This window comes from Malania oleifera, chromosome 7 (genome assembly GCF_029873635.1).
Source record: "Malania oleifera isolate guangnan ecotype guangnan chromosome 7, ASM2987363v1, whole genome shotgun sequence".
Lineage (NCBI taxonomy): Eukaryota > Viridiplantae > Streptophyta > Magnoliopsida > Santalales > Ximeniaceae > Malania > Malania oleifera.
Window position 1 is genome coordinate 1,502,366 of NC_080423.1, and position 24,302 is coordinate 1,526,667.

The window sequence follows — 24,302 nt, forward strand, 5'->3', positions numbered from 1 at the left end:
ATTGAGATTTTCCAAAATGATAGTGTGAAGGTTCTATGTTGATTGACCAATTGAGCATTCTTCAAATTTTCTTGGAACCAAACGAGGAAAAGGAAAACGAAGGAACCAAATGGCGGAATGAGGGAAGTCACATAAAGAAAACAGATATTGAGATACAGCAGACGCTGTGTTGACCCATCTCTCAGAAAATGGAGCTAGAATTGGTGAAGAAGTTCTTGGAGAAGGATGGAGCTGAAAACGCGCCGACAATCAATGGGATGCCCACCAAATTCTTCGAACCTTTCATCATCCAAGGCCTCAGAGCTGATTTCGTCGAACCCGGTCGGGTCGTTTGTTCCATGAAAGTCCCCCCTCGATTACTGGTATCCTCTCTCTCTCTCTCTCTCTCTCTCTCTTTGCGATACTTCTCGCTAAAGTTTTGTTCTTCGCACCTTGAAAGTGCTTTTTCTTGCTTTTGGAATTGGAAACCCAGGCAGAATTTTGCTCTGCAAAGCGAGAAAAAGGACTGTCAATGTGCCATCGAACAGTGGCGACCTACGAATCCTCTCCCCTCTGGCAAATGAGTTTTCTCTTTGATTGATGTGTTAATGGTTTTTGAAGAACTCAGGCAATTCTATGCACGGTGGCGCCATTGCGAGTCTCGTGGATTTGGCGGGCTCAGCCGCAATATTCTCCGTTGGAGCTCCATCGTCTGGAGTTTCGGTAGAGATCAACGTATCCTACTTGGATGCTGCTTATGCTGGTGTGAGTATTTATTCTGCTTCATTTTTTTTTTCATTAAATTTTTTATTTTTGGAGTTCAAATTTTTAGATTCCTGTTATCTATTTTCTTTATCGAAGTGGTTTGGGATTTTACAAGAGTATGCATTTCCAGTGTGTGAAATAAATATAATATTTTTAAAATTCAATGCATCTTGCATGATCAAGTACTGCACAACCCTTACATGATTCTGGTGTGCAAGATGTGGCCAAGAGGTGGGAAATTATTCTGATTAGAATTAGGGAGGTGAGAAAAATAGTTGTTGGATCATTAGAGGCTTTTTGTCAAAGTTGAAATGGGATGTTTGTCGGAAACTCATAATTGATAAATCAATTTGTGTGAGGGAAAAAGAAGAGTGGAGTGGTTTGATTAGGTAATTACATGTGTAATTATTAGAGCCTTTTTGTGTATTTTGAAGTAGAATAATTTGAAAGAATTGAGGTAATTGTGATGTTGAGAACATTTTGAGATGAGAATTAAGGTCCAGGTTCTACTGAAACGAAGTTGATTAATTGAGTATCAACTAGAATCAACTAGGGTCTTAAGATAAGGTTGATTAATTGTTAGCAGCAAGTTACTGGGGAGCAAAAACTTAAAGAGTGCAAAACAAAAACAAACGTACATGTCTCTAGATTTAATTAGTTTTCCAAGATTTTTGTACAAACTATTGTTCTATATAGAGTGCTTTAATTCATTTAAATTCAACATGAAAGCTTTACTCCAAAATCAAGCGTACATTGCAAATTAAGTGACTGGACTGTCCATTTATTTCTTCTGAACAAGAAGTTGCTGAAGATTTGAAGTCACCAACCACCCTCCAATTGCTAATCAAAAAGTTGTATCAACAATAGAGCTCCACAAATTTCTTCCTTTTGAATTATTACTGGAAGCATGAATAAAAGTTCAACTAAACTTGGCTAAAAACTCAATGTTGGCCGTAATATGTCATATTATTTTATGTCAACTTTTAGACATTTGATCATGATAGCAACTCACTCTAGCTTGTAAATATTCACTAAATCTTCTGTAATTTATGTAGTTTAGAGCCTGTAAAGTGTGAATATTCACTAGCTTGTAAATCTTCACTGATTGATACCCACACCTGCCATGCAAAACGAAAAAAAATTTAGGGCCTGTTTAGTTATGGAGAATAGATTTATGATTTCTTATATAGTTTTTGAAAAAATTGAAAAATGAGGTGTCTTTTTTTGGTAATTATTTTGGAATCTAATAATGAAAAATGAAAATTGTTTTGCACTACTAAACAAGCTCTTTATTTTCTAGCCTTTTATACGAATCTTGGGAAGCTGAAAAAACCAAAATTTTGAAAAATAATAAGTGATATCACATGTATAAACTATAAAGTATGAAAATAATTGACGAAATATTGTAATTATTATAATAAAAATGCTTGAGGCGTAATTGAGGTGGGACAACAAATAGTTGCACACCCTGTGTTTTTTTTTGTTATGTTGTCTATTTGCATTAGCACGGGGCAGGGCAGAACTACTTGGGTGTGGAGAAAATTGATTTATTTAAGTCATTAATATCTGTCTTTTGCTTCTTAGTCATCAACACTTATTTCACTTAAGCTACGCATTTTCTTGGAAACAAAGACCTTACACTCTTACAATGCATACATCTTGAAGGATTCAAAGGATATTCTATGTGTAGTAAATTAGTAATTTCATCCTGTAGCCAATGGAGATTGAAGAGAACTTCTTTTCAATTTCTATTTCAACAAAGTTCTTTGCTAAGGCAAGTCTATTCATTGTGCAATAACTTTGGTTGGCAAAACCTAGGTCCATTTTCCAACTAACTACCAAGACTCATTGGCTGGCTGCTTCACTCTTGAATTTGAATAAGCGTTTGATTATCCAGGGTCTAAATTTCTGGGATTTCTTCATTGATCCAAAGAAAGCATTATCTCTAGATGTATGCATGCTTTACTATTAGTGGGGAAGACCAATTCCCATTTATTCTTGTGTTGCAGTTTTCTTGAGGTATTTGGGAAAAATATTTTGGAATTTTTGGGGAGTAGCGGGCTTGTCCATCATCATCTTTGGAGAGTGGTTTTCATTGTTTCATGGCAGCACAGAGGAGAATGCGCTCTGGAACTGTGATATTTTTGCAATAGTTTGGTGTATTTAGTTGTAGGCTTGTAGCCAGATGGTGTAACTTTTTGAAGTGCTACTATTCCCGTCTTTTATGGGGTAGGCTGGTCTTGCTGGCTTGTCTTTGGTGTTCTGCAAATGATTTTTTGGAAGAGTTTCTAAGATTAACATACAGAGAGATGGGAGAACTTTGCTTCTGTTGTTTGGTTTTCTTCTTCTTTTCCACTTTTTGCTTTAGTCCCCCCCCTCCCCCCCTTTATTTTATATTTTGAATGGAGGATGCCTTATCTTCTCTTAATACATTCTTTATTTATCAGAAAAAAATGAGTTGTACATTTACTCAGTTCCTCCTTGTGTTCCTCTTCCTCAACATGTGTAGCCCAGTCCCAACTACCCAAGACTTCTGTTCTTCGAATTAATCCAGATCTACCCTTGCTCTCTGATCCAGAATTTCATTTCATTTGACTTGAAAAATGCAATTGAAACCAAAGTTGATGCAATTGATAAATCTGAATTTTTAAATTCTCAATTTTCTTTACTGCATGAAAAAATAGAATGATGACACACATTAGCAGAGAAATATCTCTAATCCGCACAAATAATATAACTTCAATCTTCAGCTGTCTTGGCCTTATTGGAATTCTCTGTTCTTTGTACATAAACAGACATTGTGCTCAACCCATTTTTGGATTTTGCCCAGAACAGAACTGAAGCAGACCACTTCACCTCCAGTGCTAATAATTTTGTTCGTCATTGGAGTGGTTTATGTATGTATTTGAGTAGATAATTTTTAATGGGCATTTGGGGCTTCTTATATATATAAAATTTTAGAGGCTCCTTGGATAATTCATTAATGCAAAATGTGCAACATGTTGTTGTTCTTCAGGAGGAAATCGAGATTGAGGCCAAGGCTTTGCGAGTTGGGAAGGCTGTTGCCGTTGTCAGTGTTGAGTTGAGAAAGAAGGAAACTGGGAAAGTCATTGCCCAGGGGCGCCATACCAAGTATCTCACTGTCCGTAGTAAAATGTGAATCCCACCTCTTCGATGATATATATTAGCTTCAATGAAGTGTTTATGGGAGGACTTCCCTCCCCTCTGTACTCCTTTAAACCAAGCAACATTAGAGGACTTAATTATGTTTTCTTTAATCAAAACACCAAAAAATAAACCCTGAAATGCTGTTGACCAGTTGATCCAAGGATTATCATTTCGTCGTATATAGATTATTAATTAGAATGCATGTTTAGATTTGTGTCTGAATAAAATGGTTTCAAATCTTCGAGCCTTATATTTGACATGCTTGGCAATCATCTGAGAGCGAATAGATAGCAAGAAATACGGGTGGTGCAAGTTTAATGATACGGTTTGAGTTTCGCATGCTTCATTTTCACTAGTACTTGGGAGTATGGATGGATTTGTGTGGAATTTAAAAGAAAAATCATTCAAATTCAATACTATTATTTTGTCTGAATCTGCATAATATAAATCTAAAATCTGAAATCTATTTTCTCAAAGGCAGGGTAAGAGTTGCTTTATAGCTATTTGTAGATTTCAAGAAATCTTTGGGTCATCAAGAATCCCAAAATTAATTGTTTTTGAAGGAAAAAGATACTATGAGATCGTAGGGAGTTGCTTTAGAAATTTAAGTATCGAAATTATTTTATTAAATTATAATGTTGTAATCAAATGACAACTTGTAAGTTTGAGAGGTTTTTGAGAATAATGAGAAAAAATGTTAAATCTTCTTTTCTTAGTAAATGGCATAGATAACACACCCACTTCCATTGGTTCCATAATAACAAATATAACCTAAGCTGACTTGGTTTGGTGGAATGGTTATTTCTTGAAGTTAGAATATAGTTTAAATTTTTTAAGAATCAATGAAATAGCTATTCCTTTCATGTTCTTAATTATTTCATTCAACATGTAATAAGAACAAAATAGATATTCCCATGATAAAATTTGGGAATAATTGTTCTTTATCTATTGCTTACTATGAATTCATAAAACATTTCACATTGTTGCTTGCTTTATAGTAATAATTCGTATGACTCATTACAATTGATCTGTTAAAACTAATCTATTCCTAAAAATAGACATTCCGCAAATCAGATATAACCTAAATGATAAGTGGAAAAAACTTGAATGCGAAAACATTGAAAAAAAAAAATCAAAAGATGCACCTAATGGAGATGAAAATGTGTGACTGTAAAATAAAAGGATCCAGAATTAGCTATTGTGCTCATTTTTCTATATTTTTTCACAATTTAAATGTTAATTTTAAAAGGGAAAATAAGAAAAAGAACAAAGAAAACTCATTATTGTGTATTTTTATAAGAAATGCTTAAAGAGTACAAGTATCATTATATTTAATCGTCAAGCAATATTATGATATGTTTAATTCACAGAATAGTTATTTCTTGAGATAATGAAATATAGTGAAATTTTTGAAAATGTAGATAATAGCTATTTTTTATATGGAGATAAAATTGAGTTTACTTATTTTCCTTTTCTTTCCCTTTCCCACACAATATTCTTGATCCAAACTGGCCCTAAATGTAAGCATAAACATAAAACAAATATGGATGGCTTCGGCAAAAGAAATTAGCCAAAGGCGTTACGGCAAGCGTGTAGTTTAACAGCTCACTTAGTGCATCATTACTATATCAAATTCTCCAGAAGCTAATGAATGACTTCTCCAAAGGTAATAACATTTCAACCATATAAACAGGAAATATATATACCATAAATTAAAACAAATAAAATAAGCATCCACAGGTCATCACTGTTTCATAAATTTCAAAGCAACCTAATTAAGTATTAACAGAAATTAATCTTGGAGCTAAGTATATCTCATGGGTTAGCTGCTAATATATAACTTGCAGATGCTGGTTAGAAGAGACTTGATGCGGGTCTTCTTGTACTCTTTTTACTCCTGTACAGATCCTGAATCCTACTTGTTTTGAGTAAATTAAAGATTCACAACCCAGAACATTTCGCTTCTGCCTGCAGGCTGGCGAATGAATTTGAAATGTCTAGCAGCTGTTGCTCAATATTATCTTTCCATTTCATCAATTCCTCGTGCATTTCCTGTCGAGCAAAGGAGAAATTGTTTCATCAAATTCCATGTGGGTTTTCATCAAACTGAAAGTATGAAAAATAAAAAAATAAAATAAAAAATAAAATCCCAAACATGGCCTTGTTAGCATTACCTGCAATATGAGTAATGAACTGTGAAGGTCCAACCTTGAATGTGTAATAACTGAAGAGTTGGGTGTGAAGTTGGCTTCATCTTCCATTTCCTTCTTTGTTACCATCTCCTGCACTTCTCTGTTAATGAAGACAGGAAAACAGCACAAGCTAAGAGATCAATCTTGGAAATTTTATTTAATAATTATAAGTCAGTCAATTGCGTCACCTCTTAATTTTGGCCAAATCTTCCTTAAGCAGCCCAAGCTCTCTAGCACAAACAGGGTCTTGGGATGGATCTTTACCAAGCTTTTCTGCAGGCAATGGGATTGAGGATGCATTTTGCTCAACCTCGCACTCAATCTTCACCAAGCAAGGACTTTGCAGAACTTCACGCTCAACCTTAATGGCCTCATCACTTGCCAACCAAGAAGGTACTTCCCCTGGAATATTTAGGTCAGCACTCTCCAGCCAAGGTGTAAGATCTTCGTGCTGAAAACTAATCAAATCTGATGTTTCCCACCAAGGTGCAAGACGATTTTTCTGAATATATAATGTCATCAGTGCTCTTAAACCAATATTTCCATCTTTCAAGGAGCTGAGGTAATGAACTGCTTTCTTACCTTCATACTGCTCAAGGAATTAGAGATCTCTCTCAGCTGATTCTCAATATTAGCTTTCCATTTCTCCAACTCCTGGTATACACCCTTGAAAATGAAACACCAAAAAAAGAGGCTTTAATAATCTCGATTGAATGTAAGCATAACAAATGAACGTGTTTTCTTTTCTTTACTCTTTTTATCTCTCCCTCTTTCTATATTGCCTGTGGTGCTGTCCCATAACATGAAACAAATTATTCACATCCTATCTTATCATTTCCATCATTTAATTATCAGAAACTAAGCAAGCAAAAAATATAAAGAACTGATTTTTACCTGCATGCTGCTCAAAGAATTAGATATCTCAATTAGCTGTTGTTCAGTCTTGGCTTTCCAAATCAACAATTCCTCATACATTATTTCCTTGTGAGGAGATTTAAAGACTTTAATAAGATGAAATACAAAATATCAAATTGCTAGTTAAATATTACATTCAACAGTTACCTGACATGAAAGTCGTGAAAATGTCGAATGATCAAGTTTCAATTTCCGATTGGGCGACGAAGCATTAGGTTTCATGTTCAGTCGGTCCTCCTCTTGCCTCTTGGATATTAGCTCCTGCACATCTCTATTTGCAACAAAAAATAATTGGGCACACATGCTAAAGTTAATCATAGCAACTTCTGTAGGTATTATTGTTTTATTACCTCTTTGTTTTTTCCATTTCTGCCTTAAGCAACTTTAGCTCTTCCGATAAAACAAGATCCTCACTAGGCCCACTACCAGGTTTCCACGTAGATGGTGGGATCCAGTAAGGATCTTGCACCCCAGCTTCAAGCCGAATATTAACCAGGTCAGCACTCTCCAACCAATACTCCATCACTCCATTGGGATTGTAACACCGTCGGAACCGCTCCGCGCCGCCAGGTGCAACTTTACCATCCATGTGCTTCAGCAAGTGGTCTAGCAAACCAGTGTCACCAATGTGTTTACGAGCCACCGATCTAAGTGTTGGACGTACAATTGGATTCCCAAACACTGCTTTTTCAGACCTCATGATCTCCAACAGACACTGCTCTGCTCGCTTGTACCTTCGTAGCATACCTCAAGTTTAACTAGCAACTAAATTAACATGAACATATAGAAATAATGAGGAAATGATAGCCTTTACCTATCTTCAGACCATCTGCTTATGGACTCCTTGAGCTTCTTTGGCTTGCTTCTCTTGAAACTACAACCTTGCCTTTGCTTCTCACATCTATCTGCTTGTGCCATTTTCAGTTTGTTAGAGCAAACACGCTTCCTCTTCCCATTTGTTACAAGGGATTCAGCTGTCATAACCTCATCATCTCCCTTATCTTTCTTATCTTCTTCCCCAACAATGCTGGAAGAAAATGGGGAGTTGTCCTTCTGGTGTGAGCCAGCAAACATAATTCTCCAAGAAGAACCCCACTGCACCATCCAGTTCGTCTTCAAAACACGTGCCTTTTTGAACGATTTGGTCTTCCACAGGCTAACTTGTATAACTTTATAAGCGTATGCAAAGAGAAAATATCATTGAAAACTCAAATAACAACTGAATTATCCAAAATTAGATTTTAAAAACAAAAAAATAATAATTTTTTATAATTGGGTTTTCGAACTTCTAACCAAGGTAGCTCAAATTAATTTAACTTGGGTACTTAAAACTAATCCTCATATAATCAATATCACAAACAAGACCCACTTGTATTTGCTTTGAAAGGTAAAAAATTTACTCACTTTTTAGAGCGATTGACAACAAAAAGACAACCTGTGATGGACCACCATAGTCAATTGTTATGATCAAGGCACATGACAATACAAACTTTCAGGCTGCTCCTAAATTGTACAACAGACCAATTGTTCACCCATGCCCATATTGTGAAAAAAATAATAATATAATAACATTTTAATGCCCACATATCAAGCTCATTGCAAACATGACTTCATGGCAATCCAGATTTTTAATTTGTCCCCACAATTTAGCTATTTGGCATTATAATTTGCATATTAACTCATGGGAAGCAAGAACAGTCAGGGAGAGAGAGGAATACACATTCATGTCTACAATCCTATAAGAACACTTAGAAGGCCATGGACTAAGTTCAACCCATGTGAATGTATTGGGTTATTTGATTATCCTCTTCAACAGCAAAGACAAACAACTAAACTCATACAATAAAAAAGTAAAAATAAACACAAAATTAGACAGCTTCCAAAGACAACCTACAAAAACTTTCTATGTGCACGAAAGGAGAAAAACACACTAGAAGATAAAATCTTGATCAAAATGAGGGCAAGACACGCTAAAATAAATATCTATCAAAAGACTTCAATACCACAAATCATACAATATAAAGCTGCCGGTGCAAACAAATAAACTAAAAAACTCATTTTCACTCAAAATTTTGATCAAACAACATTAAGGTAATAGGATAAAGAATATGAACACAGAAAATATAAGTACAAAAAGTCATGTTTTCATCTTATTCATATTGAATTTAATTATTCAACTTCCTTTAATCCATATCTACACTGTAAAATAGAAAAAAACTATTCGATTCTAAACAAATTATTATCATCCTGTACCAATTATAGTTAAAACTTCAGTTGGCTTATTTATCTTTTAATTTTTCACGTACACTAAAATTTACAAGTGCAACATTCGCATCTCCTCTCTCTCTCTCTCTCTCTCTCTCTCTCTCTCTCTCTCTCTCTCTCTATATATATATATATATATATGTGTGTGTGTGTGTGTGTGTGTGTGTGTGCGCGCGCGCGCGAATGTGTGTATTTTTATGCATGTATTTTTATTTTAAGGAATAACAAATGAAGTTTGTGACTTAGAATAAGATTAGTTTGACTGACAATTGCACATGACCCTGAAAACTGTCAGAAACACTTCGACTTCTATCCTAGCTGGTGTAATTTCATGGAACAAAAAAGCCCTTTTTTGGGGAGGGAGGGGGGCACATTAGGAAAAAGCAAGGAAAAAACTTGAGAACTATTTCAAAAGATTATTCAATTAAAAAGGTACAGTGAGCACTATTTCAATTTTCCAATAAAAGAAAGGGCCATTCAATTTAATTAGTCCCTTACTAACCACCAGTAGTCAAAGAATTTTACTACATATCTTAAGCTATTCAGGAAACCAATGCTACAGTGAAACAATAAGCTTTGCACACACCCAAATATTTTCTCTTGAAACACCACTGAACTTTTGTTTCCTTGCCCCTAATAAGTAGCCTATTCAAGAAGCATGTGAACACTAGTCAGACTACATATTTTAAGCTACTCAGGAAACCAATGCTACAGTGAAACACTAGGCTTTGCACACACCCAAATATTTTCTCTTGAAACACCACTGAACTGTTGTTTCCTTGCCCCTAATAAGTAGCCTATTCAAGAAGAGTGTGAACTACTAGTCAGACGCAACACTGTGATCACACTACCTTATGTGCTTCTGCTGCTGGGGCATTAAAAGGACTCTGCATAAGAGATATTCAGCGGGATTGGAAAGCTTATCTGTACTATTTTTTTTCCTTCGAAGTTTAGGAATTATGAGGATGTTTTATCCTGCTCTCCTTGCACTGTTTTGGTCTTCTGTACTTTTGCTTCCAACTCATCATTCAGTCTCAACATCTTAAGTTCAGTCCCTTTCTCGGCTGGAAAAGTTGCTTTGGACTTGATCTAATAACCTTGTAAAACAAGCCCACATTGCTTCTTTGCATTTGCATTTTTCGACTCAGCCTTAGAGCATAAAATTCCCTTTTCAGTGGGAAGTGGCATGGAGATTTTACAAATAAGTTGGCTTCCGTAATGGACCAACAATTATAGACTCAATTTATAGGAGCACAAGCTTTTGCATGTTTGATTAAACACTCCTTTCAAGCTTAAGTGATTTGGGTGAAATAAATTCAAAACATGCTTCTCTTAATTCCACATTCATCAAATATGGCTGACTCTACTAAAACAACTCAAGTGAGTTATCCAAAATTTATATTCAGGCAATAAATGTGTTTTTCAATATTCAAACATATAATCTCATTTCATAATAATGATAAAATAATTTATTAGATTATACATTCATCAAATATGGCTAACTCGACTAAAACAACTGAAGAGAGTTATCCAAAATTTATCCTCAAAGGTGATAAAGATGTGTTTTTCAATTTTCAAACATATAATCTCATTTCATAGTAATGATAAAATAATTTGTTTAATTATCATTTTATATAAAAGCTTAGAATGTCGGCCAACAATGCATATCAAGCTTTAACACTCCCCCACAGATGCAATAATTATTTTTTAAACACCACATAGAGCAATGAGACTAGAACCCAAGACCTCCCAGTAACCAACTCTGATACCATGTTAGATTACCACTTTACCTAAAAGCTTAAGCTATTGTGTTGTGGGCCAACAATGTATATCAAGTTTTAACATGATTAATTAAAATTTTCAAGAATGGCATGATTTTAAACTCTTGGAAATTCATAATTAACTATTAGAGAGATTATACTCGGTCATTTTTAAATCAACAAAAAGCATCCAATGACCTTAATCTTCTATCCTAAGAAAGAATCAGCTCTGGCATGAAGAAATGCAACAAGGGGCCAACCTATGGAAGAGCAAAGGACTAGCCCGCAGAAGGATCATAAACTCCTATAGCCAATAATCCAAAAACCATTCATGCTACTTGGTACAAGCCAATCATTTGATTAAGAAAAGGCAGGAAGCACGTTGCTCCAAAGCAACAAGTTTGAGCAAATTAATTTTATCAAAAATCCTGCTTTATATTACACTCGTTAAACTGAAAAAATTAAAAAGGCCATAGTAATCTTTTAAAAAGGAAACAAAAATCCCGAGGAGATTTTAATATTTTATGCATATCTCCTGTTTCTTTTTATTTTTATTTTTTCTTTTTTCTTTTCAAAGTGATACTAGCAAATTCCTAGGTGGTCAAGCATACTAGAGTAAAATAATAAAGTTAATAATTGAGCACAAATAGCCTAAAAACTCATATTCCTTTATTAATAAGCAAACAAACACTATGCCTTTTCAGTACAACTTATAATTATTCAGAAAAAACCATAGAATTTACAGATGACTCAAATAACCTATGCAGATCAGTTAGAATATAAATTTACATTTTTTAGTATTTATTTTATACATGTTAAGTTGGCAGAAAAGGATTCATGTAGCCCCACCTGGTGGGCCTTTAGGCTTGGTTAGTTGTTGTTGTTTGGTTTATACATGTTAAATTTGAAAAATTTTGAGCATGACTTCAATTTGCATCCCATACTAGCTGAGAAAGACTTTGTTCTACTGTAGGTAAATAATTATCTGCAGTTAAAATTTTAGTGATTCATTGTTAATCTTTGAACTTCAAATTTGTCCAATTGCATCTACATTTATATCTGAGCTATATGTAAAAGCATGAATAATGTAATTGTTTTTGAACAAAATTATTCTAATTAAGCTTTTAAAAATTAGAAAACACACTTAAAAGAATTAAGTTGAAACAAAATTATACAAAATTATATTAGCTCTATTATAGATGAAATCTGAAAACAAATTTGCATTGTTTTGATTTGCTTCAGGTACTAGTTGAGAAGGACTTAGCTTCAATTGAAAGCATTAAATAAATTTTAACACTTTAATTTCATTTATTTATTAGCAATCTTTGAAGTTAAACAATATCTAGTTATCACCATTTGTTATAGCTGTCAAACAAATGGTTCATTTTACACGAATGTTAAATAGAAAAAACAAATATTAACAAAAAACACAACAACTAAACCATTTTGCACCTTCTAAATTTCTTGCAAAGTGTAATATCATTGAGATAAATAACTAACATGGGCTTTGGCAGCAGGCTGTTTCAAAGGAGTCTCATTTCAGATTTACATCGTAATAGGAAGACTGTGAGGTACTGATATTTTTTGTTTTTTGTTTATCTAAGGAGGATTTCTCATGCTGCAGTTTGTTCTTCTTGTTCTATTTAATATGAACTCTCTTTTTTTCCTATCAGATATATAAATATGCATATCATTAAGATAAACAATAAACCTGAATTGTGTGCGCACGTACAAGTCCACAGTAAATAACATATCTTCTTATGATTGATATCAAGCTCAGCATGTATATTTATATATTACTTGGCATAAAATATGACCACATGATTCCGAATTAGAAACAGGGAAGGTAGAATACAATATTATGCTGAATCAAAATTATAAACTACCTTCCAATACTCAGGATTTCTATTTGGTGTAGCTAGGGGTGAGCAAGGAACAATGAGAAACCGATTCGAACAGCCAAAAAAAACCAAACCAAAATGAACCAAAAAATTGCTTAACCATTTGTTCCAGTTTGGTTTTGGTTTCTGTTACAAATATTTTGACTATATATAATGTAAATTCATACATACAATAAATTATTTTTTCAAGTGTTAATAAATTGTATTTTTTGAAAAATAAATGTTATTTTTTAGAATGGAAAGTAGAATTTTTAACTAATTGGTTAGATTCAGTTAAAAGTTATATAACAGTCCAAATTACTAATTAAAGAATAAAATTGTCCGGTTTTGGTTCAATTCTATGCTGAACCAAAAATTCAGCTGTTTTAACAGTTCTAACTGGTAGGTTTGGCAACATAACCATGGCCACCCCATGGGCCAACAAGTTAAGGATGTTTCTATCTTTCTAAGGACTTAGTATTGTTTCCTGTACCCTCCAGGGAGGTTATTATTTTTAACTAAAAGAAAAAAGAAAGGCGGGAAGAGAGAAAACTAACACTTCAAGGAAAGAGAAAGAGGGTGAACGACAAACTAGCTTTAGTAATTCTTTTTGCAATATTTATATGCATGGGCACAGTTACAATCCACAGAAGGTACCACGCAACAGATGTTAAATTAAACGCGCATAAGCAAAACCGAACAACATCACTGAGATCAAAGAAACAGACATAAACAACAAACACAACAACACTAGAGCAAAAAGTCACTCTAAGAATCATAACACAACTACACAAGCACGCGCTGAAAAACACAAAAGCCCCATAACAGTTTCAGAGTTTTGACACAGAAAGACAACAATGGAGCAATTCCACATTAACCCACATACCAAAATCAAGAATGGCAGAGACGTCCTACGGAACATAACAGAACAGAACAAGGAGAAGGAGAAGAATCAAGGCGGAAGACGGTTCACCTTGAGCCGTATAATCTATTTGAGCAACAGTTTCAGCCGTCTGCTTCAACACCTATGCCGCTTCTACTAAACCCCAACACCAAAACAAAGAAAAGGAATGAGGTATTGATTTTAGAGTCCCCCCATTATATAACAGATAAAAACCCTAATACTTTTAATTTTTGGTGACAGAGTAAAACCCTAATGTCTTAAACCCTAAACCTCCCGCCCCGCCACGCCCGGATAACGGAAAGAGATTATATCTCTTGTATTTGTATTTACCGCCACGGCAGAGAGAGAGAGAGAGAGAGAGAGAGAGAGAGAGAGAGAGAGTTTTTTTTGGAAAGAGAATTCAACATTTTTTGGTGACATCACATATTTCCGCGTTTGGCAATGCTCAAATTTGAATTTTTTGTTTAGTTCTTATCTTAATCTTTTTTTTTTTTTTTTAATTCAAGTCTATGAAAGTAGCAAATTACACTGATATTAGTTTATAATTAATAATATTTTTACACGATATATTATTAAATTGTTCAAATTTTTCATGCTAAAAGGTTAAATTTTAAATTTTAAAAGAGAGAGATGGAGTACGAGATAACACCTCATTTTGTGCCGTTTAAATTTTAAAACTTCAATAAAAATTTTTCATATATGCATTTGCTAAATCTCTGAAAATGCTCTTAAATTAATGATAGAACACGTGTCCTCTCAGTCGTTAATTTCATGAACTTATTAAAATTAAAATGTTTATTTTACTCTTTTTTGCATATTTCAAAATAAATTTTGTGTGCATGTGTACATTCATGAAAATGAGTGTTTGCACATTTTTATATCAGTAAAACTTGAATATTATTGTTTTAAAATTTAATTAAGACTTTTTGTACCCATAAAATAATGCACCAATTATATATATATATATTTGAGGGTAAATTGTAAATTCTACTATAATTATATATTTTTACATTCGAATTTTCATTCCATTATTTTCCTACACGATGTAAATCTCTAAATTTTCACTAAATCACATATCACTTTTAAATTTTTAATTAATGTAATAATTCTTAAAATTTTAATTTTATCTTGAAGGATATTCAAAACAAGGACTTAAATTATTTTCAATGAGGACTAAACTATTTCAATTAAAATTAGAGAGTGAATTATGATTAAGTGAAACTTATATAAGTTGCAGGCAATATACCCTAATTCCTATATTAAATGGCTTTTGACGACAGCCGTTTACCCACTCAAATGTGATTTATGAACCCTACTTTGAAGGCTCATTTGAAACTTAAAAAACAACACAAAAAAATAATAAATTTTTAAAAATTTTAAATTTTTCATATTTGATTATCAAAGAAAATAAAATATACATATTAAATTAATCAAAAAGTGTACAAATCATTAACATATGATTTTCTTAGTTTTTACTTATAATTGAATAAAATTTTATTTTTAGTAGTATTTAATATTTAAAAAATATAATGAAAAAAATTCTTATTTCCTCTCATTTCCCTTTACCACCAAACAAAATTCTTATTTAAAACGAACCCTAAAACCATGTTTGAAAGTTGAAAAATATTTTAAAAAAAACATTAAGAAATTCACATTTTTAGGCTTGATTATCAAGAAAAGTGAGAAAAAAAAAAAACCAAATTGATAAGCAAAATGTTAATTTTACGCAGGATTAATATTTAATTTTTTTTCATTTTTAATCCTATTAAAATAATCTTTTTTATTTTTAATAACATTTAATATAAAAAGTATAATAAAAAATTATATTTTATTTTTCTTTCTTCCTTTTTCTCCAAGAAAAATCTTCCGTACAAAAAAACCCTAATCAGCATATTAAATGTGCGCAAAAAGAGTTCAGACTTTCGGCAACAGTAAATGCAGTAGTAAATGTTAACAATTTTGGCAACGAGTGAAAATAAATGGCCCTCCATTTGTCAATCTGTGATTGGTAGCCAGAGAGGGGGGGGGGGAGGGAAAGTTTCTTTATCAAAAAGGCTGAAGTCAAATTCTGTTTGGAGGTCAAACCAACTTTCCATCTGTTTTACTTTTCCTTCCTACCAATCACATAATAAATTCTAATTCTACCAGCCATTCCTTATTTTGGTTGCCATTTCCTTCTTAGGTTTTCATTTAATAAATAACTACATCATCTGTAGAACATACACAAAGATCTTAGTAATTTTGACAAGCCAATGCCAAGCAAATTCAGTAAAAATCTTGATGAACATACATAAATTGTAAAACTTCTGACAAACCAATGCCAAGCAAATTCAGTAAACAAAATCTTGATAAACTGTTGACTCAAAATTAGGGCACATGACACTGAAGCTCACCAAGGTTCAAATGTGTGCAAAGGAAACAAAGCAACTTTGTTCTTACTCAAAGTCTTATCACGAGTTCATCTTACTAATTAACTCATTACAAAGTCTAATCACTAGTTCATCTTACTAATTAACTCATTGATGTGATCCTCGCGGTTTCCTGTGTCTCCTCCTTCCTTGTAGAGCATCTTCTTTCCGTGCAATGCCCCTTCTGGCTTGTTTAGTGTGAAAGGCCACAAAAAATGGGTAACCTCTTTAAAATATGGACCAACATTTGCAATTTCATTTACGATATCTTCTATGCATATGATACCATATTTCCCCATTGCCTGCCCAACAAACGAAGGAGGAAAAAACAAATATATATATATATATATATATATATGTTAACAAGAAAAAAGGACGAGAAGAAACTCTAGGAGGAAATTAAACCAAGCAAACCACATCAATTAACTCAGCCAAGATATCTGTTACCTGTTCAATAATGTTATTGTCTGTTAGTGGAAAACTCTGCTTGTCAATATTTGCAAAACCCTTCTTATAAATCAGCTCTCTCACAGACTTGAGATTAGGATACCTTCAACAACCATAAAGAAGTTTACCCGGTAAGAATAGTGAAATATTTAGTACTACAAGGAAGCATCTCGGGGCAGCTGGCATACAAGGAAGATTCATGATGAAAAGCAGCTTTACATGCCATTACAACCAAAATCTTTAATTATTTAGATTCTAACCCTCTATTAGAGAGAGGCCTTGGATTTGGTTTTGTGTAGAGCAAGATGTAATATAAAATTGTATTGAATTTTGTCTAAATCCACCCAAATCCAAATCCAAGGCCCGAAATCGATGGCTCCCAAACGCAGCATAAACATGTTTAACAATAAAAAGCTAATTGTAATCCTTTGACTAATGTAACATCTACTCATTATAAGATTTGGGAAATCAAATAGTTGGATTACAAAAACAGAAAACGTAAATAAAACCTGCTCTGGAAATTTTGGCTTTTAAGAAAAAATCTATAATTTTGTCTTTTTTTTTGGCACTTCTTCTCATTTCAGAAAATGGAAAAGGCAAACAAGTTTTGAGCAGTATGACAACAACAAAGCCCTCCACCTAAGTTTCTTTGTTGTCAAGGAGAAATGAATTTATTAGAAAGGATTCCTAAAAGGAGCAGCAGCCAATGACGAGACCTACACATTTTCAACCATCATCCACCAAAAACAAAAGATTATCAATAAAATAAACTACCTAGGCTTGCATTCCCAATTTTCAATTTTTTTTAGTTGAGGTCCTTGAGGATAACTATGAAGATAGTCTGATTTTAATCAGGGGGAAAAAGTCTGATTTGGTCATTTGTTGAGGGGAAAAGAACTACATGAAGGCAGCTAGTTCGTATTTAAGGTTTTCTCCAAAAGCAATATGAATGCTGCTTAAAGAAACAATCAAGGTCAAGCTTCGCTACGACTTTTACTTCTTCCCCCCACATCATTGGTATCAGCTCTTCCATTTTTCCCTCTTTCAATAACAGCCATACACTATAACTAAAACAGCCAACTAAAATTCCTGCCAAGATTGTCTAACAACATCCAAAATTAGATTGTGAAAGAGACTGTCTTTAATGATGCAACATACTAGGAGATAAATTAAAGTTGGATGGCTAAAATCCAAATGTTATTTTTAAGGTCTTTTTGAATAGTGTCTTTCAAAAAAGAAGGATTTCAAGTTTTGACTCTCTTAAATTGTGTCAGACTACCTAGGGCCCTGTTATGTGTTAGAACATGTGAATTGAATCCTTCTTAGAACAGCAAAATGCATTTACATTTATTGATGGTTGGAGCCTAGTATATGAATGTCTAGAATTATATTCAAGTTATCCAGGTGGACCAAGTCAATAAAAGGGAGTCTTGGGCGGCGAGGAAGTATTTTGTTATATTTTGAATCAATTCTCTCCAATTGCTTAAAATGCTTAGCAACCTTTCATCCATAGCAGTCTCATCTTTGTTGTCACTTCTAATTTCTATATTTCTCTTCTTCATCATTTAAGAGTTCAGTTTTAAAAGTGCAGGTGCAACACTTTAAAGATCCTTGGAGAAACAGAGATTAGAGGACACTGCAACCATAATGCGGCAAAAGTGGCAATTAAGGTGGATGAATGATAAAAGGCAGAGAGAAGTAGAGCAGAAACAGAATGAAATCCTAATTATCAATCTCTAGACAGTTTTCAAGCAAAAACATGAAGGCAGCAATGAGTAACAAACAGCAGCAGCAAATAGATCCTCAACACCTGAGAGAGAGAGAGAGAGAGAGAGAGGAATGCATGCTACATCAAATGAAAGATACACAAAAGTCAGTTTTCCAAGCATGTAGAATTGTTAATTCCTCATAGAAGATGACAAAACAGGAAATTAAAATATTAAGCACATACTATGATGATCGGAGAATTCTTGATTGTATATCACATTATTTCATTGTTGAGTTCTTCAAGCATATCCTATGTTTACAAGAGTTTCATTGTAAGACGCAAGCTAAATTAGGACCAATAATGAGCTTGAACTAGAATGAACAAGCTTGAATACAGTTATACATCTCAAGTCAAGCTTGAACTGATTCTGAGAACAATCCAAATTAGACCAAACTCAACCTGAATGACCAACTGTTCAACTTCCTCATCCTCTTCCGAACCTTACATTCAGGTAAGTTAGCAAAAAGATGAGAAAGGGTAACATAATCATATTAAATATATCCAAGTGAAGATATGCAGTCAGTCAATTTTTATGGCTTCATCAAACGTTATAAGCAAGCAGCTACAGGTGCACTTACATGAGCTGAAAAACAGCCCCTAGCATGATACCAAGAAACACAAACTTTGGAAATTGAAGGAGCCTCGTGACTAGTGACTTCTTAAGTGAAGGTTGAAGCCTTTGATGTTTGAACAGTCCCAAAAAAATAATAATAATAATAATAATTAAGCCCAGATACAAGAAATTCGCTCACGCTGCAAACACGCAAATCACTTAGTTAATTCCATCCACAGTACCCAACAGCACTAGCACTTTTTTCAGATAAATATTTCAATATGCAGATAAGCTCCAAAATTTTGAAATTCTCACATTGATAATTTTTTTTCTGTAAAGAGAAGTTCACTAAAGAGCATCAAATGGATGCCCCAGAAATACAAACAAAAAATTTCCTCTTAATAATGTCAAGAATAGTTATTTTCCTCTTGATAATGACAGTGACAAGAATGAAAATAACAACAACAATTGTTTCTCTTACCCATATGTAATGTAAGGCTCCACAATTCGCAGCATTTCCATCATCCCTTCAGTTGCCCGCACAAAGCAGCCACTGTAGATTTTCCTTAATCTCAGCAAGTGTAAGATCTTCCTCGTTTTTGGATGCATGTCATTTTTGCTGAAGAAAATTATAGAAAAAATTTAGAATTAATTACTACAAGGAAAATCATCATACCTAATTAGTAACCCACCCTCGTAATCGAATGATGAAAAGTAGTTTGGATTCTGATATCTGTTGTGCCCGTCTTTGCCTCTTTTTCCTATGCTTCATTTGAATGAGATCCACCTCCTGTGTATGGGAATAAGATAGCAAATAAGAAATGCTAGCTTGTTTAATCATGAATTAGGTGAAACCGAGAAAGACCGACAGGCATTAAGATTGCAATTGATGAATGAGGTCCAACTCCAAAAAAATTTATAATCCATGCAATAAGTAACAAACAGGCTTGAAATACACCATGTTAATTATTCTACATGCAGCCGGAATCTACCTAGGCTTAAACATCCGCCATTACTGCATTCATAAGGATTAATACATGACTCTGAAGCTACATAAGATTTTTGGATAAAGTCTACAGTCTATGGACGTGATGGCCATTATTCACATTAAAGCAGGAAAAAAGGCAGTTCAACAGTTTAGCCCTGTCACTGTGTCCTGAGATCCTGGATTACAGGACAGACTGCTAAAGATATATTCATGCCCAAAGTACACATAAAAGTCTAATAAATGCATACTAATTGCTAAGATAGTCAAACTTGTTTTACAATTTCACACTGCAATATTTGATTCTTCATAAGAACATATAAAAGTTGCTTTTAAAAATTCAAAATTAGTAAAATCATAATGAAAAAAATTAAAAACATAAAGCATATGAATCAATTAATGTATTCAGCCAATTATCCAGGCAATAAAACAAAAATAACACTGATTTTTGCATACATGTTCATATGTGCATGTCAGGTCATACACATACACGTGTGTATTTTTATCACATGAAGGTATGGCCACATACAGCACAAACCTTGACTGTGCTCTATAAAATTTTCTTTTTGGTCAACCAGATGACAAATAAACTTATGTAGAGCATAAAATAAGGAGTGGAATTTTGCTGGAATCTTTTTAGCATGAGAAGCAACATTTGTTCTCAACTAAGCACCAAACCAATATTAAATCACCACCAAAAAAAAAACACTAAAATCATATACATTTTGTAATTATGATTAATTACTTTTTTCCGATACTCATCTACAAACTGCTCAGCCCTTTTAAAAGCAAACTTCCTGTCCTCCTTAGCTTTCCATCTCCTCTGCTCCAGTTGCTCCCTCCTTCTGAGTGCCCACTCTTCATTACTTTTTCTTTTCTTCAATACTATCTCTGGTATATATGTAAGGGGTTTTGCTTCCTCGTCAGCCATCTAGGCAGCAAATCAACAATAACAGATCTAGAAGCAAATAAAAAGTTAAAAGTCTTTTGACCAGATGGAAAAATGAAGAGGGGAAAAACAATATTACTATATCTACAGTTAATTACAGATGATATTAATATGAGGAAGCTAAAGAACTATCATCTACATTCTACAGGTTCAAGCAAAGATGTTTCTTGTTGTGCTCCTTTTTCAGCTTGTAAAAAATATCCTTAATACACTTCCTTTCCCTTCATCATAAACTCATTTTTGAGTAAACACACATACAGATATATCAAACCCAATTGTTCAATTACTAATATACATCTTGAATATTGGGATATATATATATATATATATATATATATATATATATATATATATATATACACTCTATGCTTTTGATTCTGTTCCCTTCTACAGCAGTGATGCAGATATTTCTTTTTCTTTGTATGTCCCCACATTCTCATGAGTCATGAAAGCTCAACTATAGTCCATTTGCTTCAGCAGAATATAAATAAAGTATCTATGCTAAAAAGATGAAGTGGTTCATCTTTGATTTCAAATGGTTACTAAGACTACAAAACAGTGGCTTAATAATGCTGTTATATCCAGCCGAAGTGGCATTCCAAGAATTAAAGTTGAAACTATCAGTTTCTATGCAGAAGAGCAAAAGTGTCATCAACAAATTATATTGAACCTGATGCTTTAAAAGGAGTCATAAGGAATTCTATAATATAATTTCCACGCATCTAATTTTTCAAATTTCCAACCAAGCTGTAAAAAAATAAAATAAATAAAAGGAAGAAGAACAGAAGAAACCCAATTGTCAGTTCACCAACCCTAACTAGTTTTTGGCCTTTGGGGCCAACATCCAAAAGGTTACTAAACCGAACTAATTAACTTAAAGACTATACATCCATGCCAAATGGACATAAAATTATATTTTTCAGGTGCATGCAATCGTGCACAAATGATTTTGAGTTGTCAGATTTGGTGTCAATTTTTTGCTTTCGTTTTTTGTTAAAGTGCATTGAAAGTGGAGCAGAAATACAGAAAGCACCATCACTTGATGCAGATTGTGATTTCTACATTTGAGCAAACGGCCGGAATTGCTTTGGGATTACCTAGCTTGCTCATCAGGAAATTAAAAACAACAAACCTAGTAATAGTGAACCACCGTTTGACAGCACTGGGTCGCAAATCAAGAAATTAAAATTAGTCGAAATAATTAAGGAGAAAATTTTGAGGAAGCACACGGTTTCCACTACCAAGATCAGTCATGGCGGGGGCAGAGATAGAGAGACAGAGAGAGGAGTACCGAAGAAGCGGCGGACGCAGGGGAGCACTGGAAGGCGGCGAGGTGGTGCGATGGCGAGGGACAGGGAGGTGGCTGTGGCCTGGGGTAGCGAAGGCTTGGTAGGTTTAGGTTTGAAGGATTATGCTTGGGTATAGAAAAAAAAGAAGGGAAAAAAATATTTTTATTACATTTTTTATTAAATATTATCAAACAATTATATTTTATAAATTAAAAATTAAGGAAAAATTAAGTATGAGTGATGTATAAAATTTAAATTTATTTATAAATTTGTTATATCTTTTATTTTATTTATTATTCTTCTCTCCAAGTAAATATGAACAGATAAATTCGTTTTATGATTCACACTTTTCTTTTTTTAAAAATATTTTTCAAGCTATGAACAATAGATTAAAAAATAAAGAGTTTTTTCTCGTTTTATTATTAATTTAAAATAAAATATTAAATAATACTCTTTCTGAGAAAAATTTTCCTAATTTAATGTTTACGTAATCTCGCAGTTTTGTGCTGCACGATTTAACACGCGTCACAAACATAGAAGCCCTAGTCAAGTAAATTTCGCACTTTTGTTCTACGAGATTTAAACACACGTCAGAAACTGGGCAACTCTATCAATTAAATCTCACAGGTTGGTCCTACAAGATTTAAACACGCGTCAGAAACTGGTCAACTTTATCAATTAAAATATCGCAGGTTGGCCCTACGAGATTTATTAGGTATATATTTTAAATTAAAAATGCATTATACTCAATTAAAAAAACAAAGTATTCTAATTCGAAGTTAATAACTCAAAATGTGTTTTAATTTATAATTTAAAAAATATATAAAATATTTTTCCATCTAATTAAATGAATTGTTAATCTAGTTTAATATCCAAACTTATAGAACTAAACAAAAATCATATATATAAAATTTTTTAGTTTCTTATTCTTTAACAATTATCATGCTTTAGGTTTTTTCTTTCTCTACTTACAATGCTTCTTAAAACAATATAAACGGATTAAATGTTATTCATTGCAATAGCCAAATTTAAAAATTTTATTTTTTATGATAATGCACACACACACACACACACACACACACACACACACACACACATATATATATATATATATATATATATATATATATATTGCAGACACCAAATTTTATTCGGAAATCTAAGGTCTTGGGTAAGTCATGTTCTCTTACTCACTTTTTATGTATATTTCACATCTCACTCCGACATACATAGTTTACACATAAAGTGTGAAAATATCTTATAAACAAGAGTACATAAAAGTTCATTTATACAGATAACTTCAAATTGTAAGTATATTTGAATTGCATCATAATGTAAGGATTGGCAACTTAAGATAAATATAAGTAAGCATCATAAAACATATGATGGTGCAAATATTTTTTTATTTTTTTTTATAAATTTCAACATGAAATAAACAAGAAACAGCTTTTTAAATTTCATACATTTGCAGCTCGAATGATGATCCCAGACATTTATTCAAATCCACAATAGGCATCCCACCAGCATCCGTACTCGTGTATGGTTCAATACCTTTTTCCGCAGTCATATCATAATGACGTGTCTGTTGGATGTCTTCCTCCGCTTCAACTACATGCTCTACAGACACCCCCGTCTGCCTATCCATGGCGACATCCACGTGAGGAATGGTATCGACGTATAATTACACAGTTAAATATGATGTACCTACGCAATGTGTATCAAATACAATGCGCAAACCGTAATCATCAGTTACGGAAACAGCCTCATAGAGGACTATATCATTATATCCTCGCATAGGGTATCTTGCGGTCACCCGTAATGCATATTAATTTAGATCAATATGCAAATATTGATACATCTTTGAGTATAATTTATTTAATTTACACCTATGACCAATTCGAATTGGTCGAACTGACGTAGTACTATAACTAACAACCTCTACTTCGATAATAATTCCCCCCCCCCTCCCCCATATACAACAATATCATCACCAGAACATTGCTCAAGCTTCCTGCCATTTAGAGATTGACCCTCAGGAAATTGTAAACACCTACGAAAGTAAATTAAAACAAAAT

At 33.3% G+C, this 24,302-nt stretch overlaps 3 protein-coding genes across 7 annotated transcripts; 1 reads left to right on the top strand and 2 right to left on the bottom strand.

Moving 5' to 3' along the window:
- Window positions 1–4,139, top strand: LOC131159359 (uncharacterized). 2 transcript variants are annotated; one of them, XM_058114216.1, is made up of 4 exons: window positions 19–362; window positions 601–744; window positions 3,540–3,641; window positions 3,761–4,139. In XM_058114216.1, the coding sequence occupies exons 1-4, from the start codon at window positions 189–191 to the stop codon at window positions 3,902–3,904; spliced, it is 564 nt and encodes a 187-aa protein (XP_057970199.1). In that variant the 5' UTR covers window positions 19–188; the 3' UTR covers window positions 3,905–4,139. The 2 variants fall into 2 exon arrangements, with proteins under 2 accessions (XP_057970200.1, XP_057970199.1); XM_058114217.1 differs by lacking the exon at window positions 3,540–3,641 and having other exon boundaries at window positions 1–362.
- A 1,366-nt stretch (window positions 4,140–5,505) lies between these two features.
- LOC131159360 (protein AMEIOTIC 1 homolog) lies at window positions 5,506–14,103 on the bottom strand. 4 transcript variants are annotated; one of them, XM_058114221.1, is made up of 10 exons: window positions 13,898–14,103; window positions 8,424–8,454; window positions 7,834–8,188; window positions 7,370–7,753; window positions 7,167–7,290; window positions 6,999–7,085; window positions 6,687–6,770; window positions 6,293–6,606; window positions 6,087–6,204; window positions 5,506–5,964 (listed from the first exon to the last, which is right to left on the bottom strand). In XM_058114221.1, the coding sequence occupies exons 3-10, from the start codon at window positions 8,121–8,123 to the stop codon at window positions 5,854–5,856; spliced, it is 1,512 nt and encodes a 503-aa protein (XP_057970204.1). In that variant the 5' UTR covers window positions 8,124–8,188; window positions 8,424–8,454; window positions 13,898–14,103; the 3' UTR covers window positions 5,506–5,853. The 4 variants fall into 4 exon arrangements, with proteins under 4 accessions (XP_057970204.1, XP_057970201.1, XP_057970205.1 ...); XM_058114218.1 differs by lacking the exon at window positions 13,898–14,103 and adding an exon at window positions 13,811–13,861; XM_058114222.1 differs by lacking the exon at window positions 8,424–8,454 and having other exon boundaries at window positions 7,834–8,114.
- Window positions 14,104–16,157: 2,054 nt separating this feature from the next.
- Window positions 16,158–22,355, bottom strand: LOC131159361 (large ribosomal subunit protein uL30y-like). Its single transcript, XM_058114223.1, has 6 exons — window positions 22,230–22,355; window positions 20,735–20,920; window positions 19,697–19,794; window positions 19,486–19,623; window positions 16,684–16,786; window positions 16,158–16,538 (listed from the first exon to the last, which is right to left on the bottom strand). Exons 2-6 carry the CDS (start codon window positions 20,918–20,920, stop codon window positions 16,323–16,325), a joined length of 741 nt encoding a protein of 246 aa, XP_057970206.1. The 5' UTR covers window positions 22,230–22,355; the 3' UTR covers window positions 16,158–16,322.
- Window positions 22,356–24,302: the final 1,947 nt, after the last annotated feature.

Bases quoted from the DNA above. Each gene is read 5' to 3' on its own strand.
- LOC131159359 (XM_058114216.1), top strand. From the start codon at position 189: ATGGAGCTAGAATTGGTGAAGAAGTTCTTGGAGAAGGATGGAGCTGAA. The intron at 745-3,539 runs GTGAGTATTTAT...GTACATAAACAG, and splicing joins TGGATGCTGCTTATGCTGGT to ACATTGTGCTCAACCCATTT. The intron at 3,642-3,760 runs GTATGTATTTGA...GTTGTTCTTCAG, and splicing joins TCGTCATTGGAGTGGTTTAT to GAGGAAATCGAGATTGAGGC.
- LOC131159361 (XM_058114223.1), bottom strand. From the start codon at position 20,920: ATGGCTGACGAGGAAGCAAAACCCCTTACATATATACCAGAGATAGTA. The intron at 16,787-19,485 runs GTAAGAGAAACA...TGGTTGTTGAAG, and splicing joins GAGCCTTACATTACATATGG to GTATCCTAATCTCAAGTCTG. The intron at 16,539-16,683 runs GTAACAGATATC...TTTGTTGGGCAG, and splicing joins ACAATAACATTATTGAACAG to GCAATGGGGAAATATGGTAT.
- LOC131159360 (XM_058114218.1), bottom strand. From the start codon at position 13,846: ATGTTCCGTAGGACGTCTCTGCCATTCTTGATTTTG. The intron at 7,086-7,166 runs GTAACTGTTGAA...TCTCCTCACAAG, and splicing joins TTTCACGACTTTCATGTCAG to GAAATAATGTATGAGGAATT. The intron at 6,607-6,686 runs GTAAGAAAGCAG...TTATATATTCAG, and splicing joins ATTCCTTGAGCAGTATGAAG to AAAAATCGTCTTGCACCTTG.